Source organism: Biomphalaria glabrata, chromosome 15 (genome assembly GCF_947242115.1).
Source record: "Biomphalaria glabrata chromosome 15, xgBioGlab47.1, whole genome shotgun sequence".
Taxonomy (NCBI): Eukaryota; Metazoa; Mollusca; class Gastropoda; family Planorbidae; genus Biomphalaria; species Biomphalaria glabrata.
This window is the reverse complement of record NC_074725.1, coordinates 29,768,924-29,781,370: the sequence shown is the minus strand read 5'-3', so window position 1 is coordinate 29,781,370 and position 12,447 is coordinate 29,768,924. Positions and strand designations below refer to the sequence as shown.

Sequence of the window (12,447 nt, the reverse complement as noted above, 5' to 3'; positions counted from 1 at the left end):
AAAGAAAAGGGAAAATGATAACCTTAACACCCATGCTTCTTTTCTGTCTTTAAACGTAGCCCAAATTCCATTATTTCATCTATAAAATAAATATTCATTTTATCTAAATATTCCGCATTCTTCGCCCATCCCTAGCCACGCTTCTACTGGGATATGTATAGTTACGCACGTCTTTTTGTTTTCAGACTTAACTTCCCCCCCCCCCCCCCCCATGTGACTAAGACACTTTTTTAAAAGAAAAAGAAATATCTTATAATTCACTTTCTGACATAGCTTTCTAGTTCAAAACACAGGTAGCAATGTACTGTATAGCGTGACAATGAAACAGTGGACCAGACGAGAAACACACACACCCCCACCCCACCTACTCGCCGCTCATTGTTGCCACACAGCTCCCATAGTGTCCTTTTCCTTTATGTCATTGTTAAGACTCTTTGGGCGGTGGTCATTTTGGTGGTGTTTTTTTTTCCGGGCCACCCTTACACACGAGTTTATTTACACACTTTAGGCCCCCGGGGGCACGTTGAATGAGCGATAGAAAACTGTTATCTGTAATTTCTATTAAGAAAGTCACTCTAAAGGCATATTCCTTCACGTTTTAATCTATGGTTGGAACGCCTTACAATTGGACTCTGTAGAGATAGCGTTTTTTTTTTTTCTTATTGGATTTATATATAACAAGGTAAGCCTTAATACATTGATTCTGAGTTATTGTAGCATCACGTATATAATAATAATAATGATGAGGAGGAGGATAAGAAGAAGAAGAATGAGAAGAGGAAGAAGAGGCATGTCTTTGAGTCCTAAGATTAATGAGAAATGCAGTATTTCTCGTGGCTACGCGGCCCCAAATGCGACCTACATACTTTGCCACTACCATCGCAGGCATAACCATTTTCATCACGCATATATTTAATTTGTATCTAACATTCATACAGTCATGTATTGGGCTGTGTATACTCCAACTGAAAATCAGACGGAATTTGACTTTTAATCATAATTTCGGGTTTACATTTGGTTTTTGATTCCTTTGTTAAAATATACAATTCACACCACTCAACGAAACTAGAAAACTAATCGAGACTCGTGGAAATCTGTTAAGTGTAAAATCTACATGGATACTTTTCTCTCAATTGTAAATTGAATTGGACAAAGCTCAACAATTTTCTTGTGCTCTGTGTAGAGATGGGAAGGAAGGGGGGTGGGGGGGATTCTAGCTGTCGTTACAAAGACCCGCGCTGCCACGCCCTTGTTAAGAAGCTCATTAATATTCACGTCTGAAGACGTCCTTGTATATTGCACAAGCGAGTGGTAGGGTAGGTCTGGCCCGCCCGTTTTCGTACTTTACTGACACACATACAACACATGGATGGCTGCCTGGTCGTGCGGTTTGCGCGCTGGACTGTCGTTCAGATTTATCGATGGTCGAGGGTTCAAACCCTGCCCGCTCTCATCCCCCGTCGTCCTGCGGGAGGTTTGGACTAGGAAGTAATTATCTTCAACTCTGAAGGAACATCCGAAACATGTAAAACATTTTACAAACAAAACACAGGCACACACCTATTCAATGTACAAATGCACACACACACACAGAGTAAAGTAAGATCATTATGATTGCATTTAATGTCAAAACAATTACTAATAATAATATTAATAATCACCTTACCACTCCCTTATAATATTGATTAGAATATAATAAAAGTAGCGAAGGTCCCCCATTCAGACTTTGCAATCTTTCTGTGGCCCACGGTTAACCAAACGCCTTTAGTTTTCCCCAACCAGTGCCAGGCACCCATTAGAGCTGGATGAACTCAGAGGCGCCCAAAGATCCCGAAATTAAAAATCCCAGTCTTCACCAGGATTCTAACCTGGGACCCCTGGTTCGGAAGCCAAGCACTTTACCGCGCAGCCACCCCACCCCCTTGTAATATAAGGAACACTGAAATAAAAAACAAAAACAACGAAAATATAAAGATTTTAAGCGACTAAAACACTTATTAAGAATAACGATATACCTTGTAAAATAATCCTAGGGCAGCGGTTCTCAACCTTTTAGGCTCGGCGACCCCTTTTTATAATCCCCCTCCCACACACACACACATACAGCAATAGAAGAATAGACAAAATACAATCCATATTTTCGATGGTCTTAGGTGACCCCTGGCAAATCGTCAATCGACCCCCCCCCCCAAGGGGTCGTGACCCACAGGTTGAGAACCCCTGTCCTAGGGGGATAATGACAACTGGCATTACAGTTACCTTCAAGGCCCTTACCAACCATAAGAACATTTTCGTTGCCTGTCAGGGTGCGATACAGTTGCAGGCCTGCCACCTCACCAGAAAATTCCTCAAAAGGACCACATTGAATTCTGTTTCTCGGTCAAGGCTGGGATTTTGAATTTCGGGATTTTTAAGGCGTCCCTGAGTCCACCAAACTCTAATGGTACCTGACTTTAGTTGGGGAAAGTAAAGGCGGTTGGTCGTTGTGCTGGCCACATAACACCCTGCTCTTTAACCGTTGGCCAAAGAAACAGATGACCTTAACATCATCTGCCCTATAGATCGCACGGTCTGAAAGGGGAAACTTTACTTTTTACTTTTTTACATTTCTTTAATAAAACACCTCTAAACAATAGTCGCTAAACTGGGCATTTAACTCCCTTCACAGCAAGATATACTTACTTTTCAATGTAGTCAATTAAAATTATAAAAACTATGATAGTAGATAAAATGTTATTACCTAATTGATTAATGGGGCTTGGTGGCTGAGTTGCAAATCACTTGGCTTCTAAAGCAAGGGGTATCGAGTTTGAATCCTGGTGAAGAATGGGATTTTGAATCACGGGATTCTTAGGACGCCCGTAGATTTACCTAACTTTAATTGAAACCTGCCATTAGTTGTGGAAAAGTAAAGACAGTTTGTCGTTGTGCTGGCATCATGAGACCCTCGTTAAAAGTGGGTCATTGAGACATAGGCTTTATACCGTCTGGTCTCTAGATCGCAAGTTCTGATAGGGGAGGAAATTTATTATGGTAGATGATCTTAATTACTCGTTACACCCTAGAGCAGCGGTTCTCAACCTTTTAAGCTCGGCGACCCCTTTTTACAATCCCCCACTCTGCCGCGACCCCCCCCCCCACCCCGACACACACACACACACAGCACTAGAAGAGTAGACAATAACAATCCATATTTTCGATGGTCTTAGGCGACCCCTGGCAAATCGTCAATCGACCCCCCAAAGGGGTCGCGACCCACAGGATGAGAGCCCCTGTCCTAGAGGAAAGAATTGAGTTTGACCTATGACCGTAAACTTGCTGGTCCGATTCGAAAAGAGTGATTCAGAAACATAACCTTTAGAATAGCTGTCTGGCTGTGTGGTTATATCTTTTATTCATCGGGCCTCCGTCAGTCGTATGGTTCATCTCGAACACTTTTTCATATGACTGTGGAGCCCTATTTTTGGAGAGACACTCCCGTCCACATATATCGCAGGTCAAGGAGCCTTTCGCTTTGGTGGTAGAGGAGCCGGCCATTTTTGTGTGGCATGCTTTTCTTCCAGAGCTGGGGTCCAGTTTGTTCGCTGTCCATAGCTTTCTTGGTCACTGTCTCTCTCCAACTAGTGAGGTCTAGGGCTTTGTCTTCCCAATGATCAGTATCAATGTTCACTGTTTTGAGGTCCAGTTTTATATACATTTTATATCTTTCAAAACTTCCTTCAATAGTTAGTTACAAGTTCAAAATTATTTCAAATTTTTTTTTGTAGGGGCTGGGGTGGGGAGGCGTCAGCCTCTTTTATGCCTCAAAACTTGAATTGATATACACGAAATATGAAAAGATAACTTCAGTATATTAAAATGTGGATAATGCTAAAAGTAAAAAAGGGCTTTACAAATATTTAGACCTTCTTAGTAATAGTACTTCATCAATTACGGATATCGTTGCAATAGAATAATAAAGTAATAAATTGCTCATTAAATTACTCAATTTTGAAAGTTAGATTTGTAATTATTGTGTAAACTGGTGGAACATTCAAGGGAAGCTACTAATATTACTAGTTGCACACTATTTTTTATTTATTTGTTGCTTCCCTTGTTTTTAGTTTGAGCTTGAATAACCTTTTTCTGTTTTTAAGTGCGTGCACTGAAAATTGTTTTATTTTTTTTCTTACTGCGCTAAAATATCTTGGCAGAAGCTTAGCTCTATAGGTGTGAAGAGTTAAATGTTTGCTTTGATAACACGAAATGTAGTTTACTGTATCACAGTTTTTGATTCGATTTTGTTAGGAGTTAATAAGGGTCTTATTTTGGTAGTAAAATCGGTGTAACCACCTCTCTGTGTCGTCCTTGTGTATTCACGAGTGATAGCATTGTAAAGACTCAGTTTGGGTTAGGCCCGCAGCGGTTCCCAGCCTTTTAAGCTCGGCGACCCCCTTTTTACAATCTCACTCTTCGGCGACACCCATCCACACAGCAATAGAAGAATAGACAAATACAATCCACATTTTCGATGGTCTTAGGCGACCCCTGGCAAATCGTCAATCGACCCCTAAGAAGGTCGCGACCCACAGGCTGAGAACCCCTGGGTTAGGGTTATGCAATAGTTATATGCAACAGTTATAAGCCTTTTCTTAGACAATGGTACTGTAAAATAGTTACGAAAATGTGTCCTCAAAACTGATGTATACATTGAAAGGGAGGGGTATGATTTAGTATAGAATATAAAAGAAGATTAGTACGGTGTTGTGACTTGTAGTACACTGATATGACTTAAAGTGGGCTAACTTGACTTGAAGTGCACTGATATGCCCTGAAGTACACTAATATGACCTCAAGTACACCAACCTGACTTGAAGTGCACTGATATGCCTTGAAGTACACTAATTTGACTTGAAATGTGCCGACTTGACTTGTAGTGCAGTGACGTGCGTTCCCTTTTAGAATCTTACAAACAATTTGAAGCCTAATTGATGTCGATGGTTCTGAAATGGGGGCTACGATGATGTGTCCTCAAAAAACAGATGCGACTATGGGAAGAGAGGGGGGAGGGGGCTGTTGATGTAATGTCAAAATAGTAATAAGGTAAAATAAAGCCCCCCCCCCTCCCTTTTTCAGACCTTACAATCTATGGGGGGGGGGGGGGGCTGATGGTGTAAAGTCCATCTATTTCTTGACCTATTGTTAACGAGAGGGTTATGTAACTAGAACAACAATCTACCAACTTTACTTTTTGAAATTATGTGAGGTGTCCAGTAGAGGTGAATGGACCCAGTGAGCGTCCCAAATCCCGAACTTTAAAATTTAAGTCTTCAACCGGGTTTGAACTCAAACTCCTCGGTTCATAAGCCAAGCGCTCTAGAACTCGGTCACCAATCGCCGTCATATATTTCCTTAAATATTTCAGTTTCAAGAGGCCCTAATACTATAACCAAAAACTAAAAAAAAAAATAAACTGTTGCTTGACTCACAAAACTTAAAATTTAATAAAATACTCAGAAAGACACAAAGGTAAAGGCACATTCCTAGTCCCATATGCTAGGACAAATTTGTACAAATACTCCTTCTTCCCTAGTGCTATTAGAGCATGGAATGGGTTGCCTGAGCTAGCCAGGAAAACCAGTGACTTGGCAGAATTTAAGTCATTGGTTAATATGCATGACTGAATGCGTGACGCGTAGGATGTAATCATCTTCTTTTTTGAAGTAACGTCTGTATTATATAAGATAAGATAAGACTTTATTTAACTTTTAATCTTTTTTTTTTTGGTCTTGTTCTCAGTGGCCCACCATGACCACCCTGTATGACAACTATGGCTTTGACGGTAGGGATAAGTTCGAGTCTATCATGATGAACTCCTCCGACCCTGGCGTCTTCCACAATGGCATCTATGAACACATGAAATACGGAAGTGACCTACAGGTAAGCAATAGGGGAAGGGGGTCAAAGTTGAAAGTACGCCTTAACATTTGCTGATTTTCTCTTTATTTACAAAGCTTATATAAACTCACTCTGTCTGTCTGTCTGTCTGTCTGTTAAAATGTTACACACGTTATTTCTCCCACACCCATTCTCAAATCAAGTTGAAGCTTTACACAATTATTCATTGGCATAGAAAAGACATTAATCAATAATAAAAAAATTTTTTGTTTGATACCAACAGTAGAAATTAAGTATTCACAGAAATGGCTAAATATATAGGATTCTGTCCCCTTAGATAATTTCACACTTTGTTTTTCCCACACCCATTCTCGGATTGAGTTGAATCCTTAAACAATTATTTATTGTAGGCAACAAAAAAGGAATCAATTTTTTAAAAAATAACGAATTAGTCAATTAATTTTTGATAATTAATTTTTTAGTTTGATGTCGAATAAGGGAAATAACTTCTACATTATTGAGAGATATACTTGTATTTGTGCTGTTCACTCCCTTGTTGAAACCTTTGTTTTTATTTTAAGGATTTAAAAAAAAAATATTTCGTTTGTTTTCTTTTTTAATTTGAGTTTTGTTTTTTTTTTTTAGTAACAATTGATTTTTTATTATAGAACCAGGTATGGCCTTAATAATTTTTTTTTTCATATGGAGTTTCCTAGCACGCTCATAAATGACAGGTGTAAATCTATCACGCTTGTCTTTGCTAACTCTCAGTAGCTACGTATCGTTACGATGTTTTATACCAGCGTTGGAGGCTATAGCATAAGCGTGTGTGTATCTTATCTCAATAGCACTTGTATCATGGAAGTTAGCACACACAGGTTAACGAATTAAATACCTTCGCTATAATGTATCCAGGAAGACCAAAAAGAACGTGACGACGCAGTGTACTAGATGAAGCCAAGAGGACAGGAAGGAGCTGGGAAGCCATTAAAAAAACTAGCAAGAGACCCGTGGAGAGTGGCGTGTGTTTTACTAAGGCATTATGGTCCCCGATTAACGCAAAGGAAATATGATGATGATAATGATAATGTATTTAATTAATGTTCAAATGCGATTATGCAATCCTATATAAGGTTTTATATCTCATGCTATTAAAATGAAATGTTAATCGGTTTACAATAGGTGGTTGTTTATAGTTTTATATTGTATGAGCAATGACTTGTGTCAAGGCAATGTGCCTCCAGCGATGTCAGAGTGCGTCAAGCCACCCCAGTGTTCCTCAAACTATGTGGCTTTGTTCATCTCAAGTCAATGTACTCCAAGCCATATTGGTGTACTTCAAGTCAAGTTAGCCCACTTCAAGTCATATCACTGTACTTCAAGTCAAGTTAGCCCACTTCAAGTCATATCACTGTACTTCAAGTCAAGTTAGCCCACTTCAAGTCATATCACTGTACTTCAAGTCAAGTTAGCCCACTTCAAGTCATATCACTGTACTTCAAGTCAAGTTAGCCCACTTCAAGTCATATCACTGTACTTCAAGTCAAGTTAGCCCACTTCAAGTCATATCACTGTACTTCAAGTCAAGTTAGCCCACTTCAAGTCATATCACTGTACTTCAAGTCAAGTTAGCCCACTTCAAGTCATATCACTGTACTTCAAGTCAAGTTAGCCCACTTCAAGTCATATCACTGTACTTCAAGTCAAGTTAGCCCACTTCAAGTCATATCACTGTACTTCAAGTCAAGTTAGCCCACTTCAAGTCATATCACTGTACTTCAAGTCAAGTTAGCCCACTTCAAGTCATATCACTGTACTTCAAGTCAGTTAGCCCACTTCAAGTCATATCACTGTACTTCAAGTCAAGTTAGCCCACTTCAAGTCATATCACTGTACTTCAAGTCAAGTTAGCCCACTTCAAGTCATATCACTGTACTTCAAGTCAAGTTAGCCCACTTCAAGTCATATCACTGTACTTCAAGTCAAGTTAGCCCACTTCAAGTCATATCACTGTACTTCAAGTCAAGTTAGCCCACTTCAAGTCATATCACTGTACTTCAAGTCAAGTTAGCCCACTTCAAGTCATATCACTGTACTTCAAGTCAAGTTAGCCCACTTCAAGTCATATCACTGTACTTCAAGTCAAGTTAGCCCACTTCAAGTCATATCACTGTACTTCAAGTCAAGTTAGCCCACTTCAAGTCATATCACTGTACTTCAAGTCAAGTTAGCCCACTTCAAGTCATATCACTGTACTTCAAGTCAAGTTAGCCCACTTCAAGTCATATCACTGTACTTCAAGTCAAGTTAGCCCACTTCAAGTCATATCACTGTACTTCAAGTCAAGTTAGCCCACTTCAAGTCATATCACTGTACTTCAAGTCAAGTTAGCCCACTTCAAGTCATATCACTGTACTTCAAGTCAAGTTAGCCCACTTCAAGTCATATCACTGTACTTCAAGTCAAGTTAGCCCACTTCAAGTCATATCACTGTACTTCAAGTCAAGTTAGCCCACTTCAAGTCATATCACTGTACTTCAAGTCAAGTTAGCCCACTTCAAGTCATATCACTGTACTTCAAGTCAAGTTAGCCCACTTCAAGTCATATCACTGTACTTCAAGTCAAGTTAGCCCACTTCAAGTCATATCACTGTACTTCAAGTCAAGTTAGCCCACTTCAAGTCATATCACTGTACTTCAAGTCAAGTTAGCCCACTTCAAGTCATATCACTGTACTTCAAGTCGAGTTAGCCCACTTCAAGTCATATCACTGTACTTCAAGTCAAGTTAGCCCACTTCAAGTCATATCACTGTACTTCAAGTCAAGTTAGCCCACTTCAAGTCATATCACTGTACTTCAAGTCAAGTTAGCCCACTTCAAGTCATATCACTGTACTTCAAGTCAAGTTAGCCCACTTCAAGTCATATCACTGTACTTCAAGTCAAGTTAGCCCACTTCAAGTCATATCACTGTACTTCAAGTCAAGTTAGCCCACTTCAAGTCATATCACTGTACTTCAAGTCAAGTTAGCCCACTTCAAGTCATATCACTGTACTTCAAGTCAAGTTAGCCCACTTCAAGTCATATCACTGTACTTCAAGTCAAGTTAGCCCACTTCAAGTCATATCACTGTACTTCAAGTCGAGTCAGCATACTTCAAGTCGAATTAGTGTACTTCAAGTCGTGTTAGTGTCAAGTTAGTCCAATTTAAGTCATATCACTGTACTTCAAGTCAGAGCATTTCAAGCCATACAGTGTAGCCTACTTCAAGTCAATAACCGTTTGAACGTCTAAGAGCTGAGCTGAAGGCTCTTCCAGCTCTAAGTTTGAAAAAAAACATGTTTGAGCGTCAAACAGTAAAAGAAAAAGCCTGTGTGAACCCTGTCTGGAAGAGACCCAAGTCAATGCCTATGTAAATCATTGCTATTTCCGATACATCTGGCTCCCGGGCGCATGGGCTAGACATGGCCGAAGGCCGAGTGCACCGGGAACCTCCGCCATTTTCCTATGTTGTACCAAGCTAACCGTGGAGGACTTGCCATTAGTGTAAACGGTCCCTTGAAGAAAGGCGCATGGATTATCGACAGGGTCCTGGGGGCTCTCTTTCAACTCCGCTCCGTGCAACGGGTAAATTCTCGCCTACCCGTGGACACCCCCACGGGAGTTTTGTTTTGCTATTCATTTAGCCTAGTTACCCCCCTCAAGTAACCGTTTCCACACGGGCGCCACTTTGAGGCAGAATAGCATGCCCGCGAGTCAATAACCTGACATTAGTAATGGAAAAGTAAAGACAGTGTGTCGTTGTGCTGGCCACATGATATCCTCGTTTACCGAGGGTCATAGAAACATAAGCTTTATTTCGTCTGACCTCTAGATCGCAAAGGTAGATTTTAAGATGCTATTTAACATTTCTAATAAGCTCGATTTTAATCAGACCAAAATCTATTTATACTATGTTCTCACGACCATTCTTTATGTAAATTATTTTACAACTTAACTTTTGTGATATAAACATATATTATGACGCAAGAACATACACATACAACAAATGTGTACATGTGCTCCTTTTTCCCTATTGCCATTATAGAAAGGAATGGGTTGCCTAAATCAGACAGGAAAACCAATGACTTGGCAGAGTTTAAATAATTGATTAACATGCATAATTAGATTGAGATCTGAAATGCGTAGGATGTAATTTAATTATTATGTATGCATTATTATGTTCATTATGTTGTTTTTTTTTTACTAAATATAGATATAAATTTAAAAAAATGGGTTTTAAATGTGGTATAAGTTTTGTTAATTATATTTATAATTTTGTTTTGCCATTACTAATCAAACATTAGATACTGGAGTGTCGCTTACACTGGTTTATCTACAGAATGGGGCTTATAAAAATCTATTTTAGAACCATTATAATGATCTTTTTTTTTTCGCAATAGGATAATAAACATCACCACTTGATAACCTCCATTTTATTGATTGCGTGAGTTGATTGGACTTAGTGGTTAAGCAAACAATAAATCCAGCTTTACCAACATTGGGATGATATATCTAAATCAGGCTAATCCGCCATTCTTAATATCAGCCACAGGTAGCGCGTCTCGCAGTCATTGTCTCTTAGTCTTATTTGAGAGTCAGTGCCCATTGTATGAAACAGAAGCTAGAGAAATAGAAGAAAAGTGGAAGCTTAAATTCAGAAAGTTTCTGCCACAACATCAGAGGGTCTCAGTCTTTAAATCAGTATCCTGCTGCCAAACTATCAGATGCTATCTGACTTGAAATAAGAAATTTAAAATCTCCGTCATCGAATGATTTTGAGACTCGAAAGTAGAAATCCACCGCCTCATCATCAGATGCTTTAGCCTGGAAGTTTGAAAACTGTAGCCTCAATATCAACAATTTCAGACTAGACATTATTAACTGAAGCCTCATTATCAATAGCTCAAGCCTCGATTTGAGAAATTTGCAGCCTCATTACTAATTCAGTAAAGCCTTGCTATCAGATGTTTTGGGATTTGTAGCAAATAGGATTCTACATTGTCGTCAGTAGCTTTTATATATTAGCGGAATCAAAAGGTTTTATCAACACTATAAGAAGCCTAAATTAACTCAGTCTTTAGCGTCTGTATCAGGAGGCTTTTCAATTGTATCTGGAGATTTAAGCCTCTATATCAGAAGGCTTTGCAATTATATCTGGAGATTTAAGCCTCTATATCAGAAGGCTTTGAAATTGAATCTGGAAATTTAAACCTCTGAATCAGGAGGCTTTGCAATTGTAACGGAAGATTTAAGCCTCTGCATCAGGAAACTTTGCAATTGTATCTGGAGATTAAAGCCTCTGCATCAGGAGGCTTTGCAGTTGTATCTGGAGATTAAAGCCTCTGCATCAGGAGGCTTTGCAGTTGTATCTGGAGATTTAAGTCTCTGCATCAGAAGGCTTTAGTCTCTGTATCACTTGGTTTTAGTTTCAGTATCAGGACGTCTTTCTATGCATTCAGAGTCTTTCAAAGTTAGAATAAAGAGTTATTAGCATCTACATAGTCGACCTTTGAGTCTATCCGACTTGTGGAATAACTTGGTCTTAGCTTGGCTGTGTGTGCAGATTTGTACCTGAGTTGGTTGGTCAATCTCTGACATCAGTTCCGAGTTGGTTGGTCAATCTGTGACGTCAGTTCCGAGTTGGTTGGTCAATCTGTGACGTCAGTTCCGAGTTGGTTGGTCAATCTCTGACGTCAGTTCCGAGTTGGTTGGTCAATCTGTGACGTCAGTTCCGTTCCTCCTAAACATGTCGTCGTTGTACATCTATTCACAGACTGTCACGGATGAAACAGACTCTAACTATAAGAAGGTCGGAACCTGCAGAGTTGTGGTTCTTGTGTCGCTTGTCTTCTTGCTCATCGCTGTTATTGTGGCGGCGATCATTCTGGCTGTATTATGTAAGTATTGTGTATTATGTAAGTATTATGTATTATGTAAGTATTATGTAAGTATTATGTAAGTATTATGTATTATGCAAGTATTATGTATTAGGTGAATATTGTGTACTATGGGAGTGTTAGGTATCATGTAAATATTAAGTTAGTGTTTCGTATTATGTGAGTAATATGTAAGTATTGTGTATTATGTGACTATCATGTAAGTATATGTAAGTATTATGTATTAGGTGACCATTATGTACTATGGGAGTGTTAGGTATCATGTAAGTATCATGTATCATGTTAGTGTTTTGTATCATGTGAGTAACATGCAAGTATTGTGTATTATGAGAGCATTATGTAAGTATTATATATTATGTCGGTATTATGTAAGTGTTATTTATTATGTGAGTATTGTGTATTATGTATGTATTATGTGAGGAGATTTAAATCTGCTGTGATTCTTTTCCTTTTAACATAAAATAGAAAAATTAATAAATTAATTGTCATTACTATACGTTCATTAACATCTATCAACTTTAGACTTCAGGGCGTGTGTTGTTTGCCTATGCTTCATGGCCCCTACCTCGAACTCGCTGTTGTGTTCCCATAGCATTGTTAAGCTGTGCGTTTGGAACCAACTCCAGTAAC

At 39.1% G+C, this 12,447-nt stretch overlaps 1 protein-coding gene across 4 annotated transcripts in view; it reads left to right on the top strand.

Moving 5' to 3' along the window:
* The window catches only part of LOC106078955 (uncharacterized), a 59,862-nt gene that overhangs the window by 31,673 nt on the left and 15,742 nt on the right, over positions 1-12,447 (top strand). For 3 of the 4 annotated variants that reach the window (XM_056012576.1, XM_056012574.1, XM_056012575.1), the window contains exons 3-4: positions 5,779-5,919; positions 11,694-11,817. In XM_056012576.1, the coding sequence (XP_055868551.1) occupies positions 5,779-5,919; positions 11,694-11,817 (265 nt within the window). Of the gene's footprint in view, positions 1-393; positions 683-5,778; positions 5,920-11,693; positions 11,818-12,447 lie in introns of those variants that run through there. The other variant, XM_056012577.1, reaches the window with a different exon arrangement.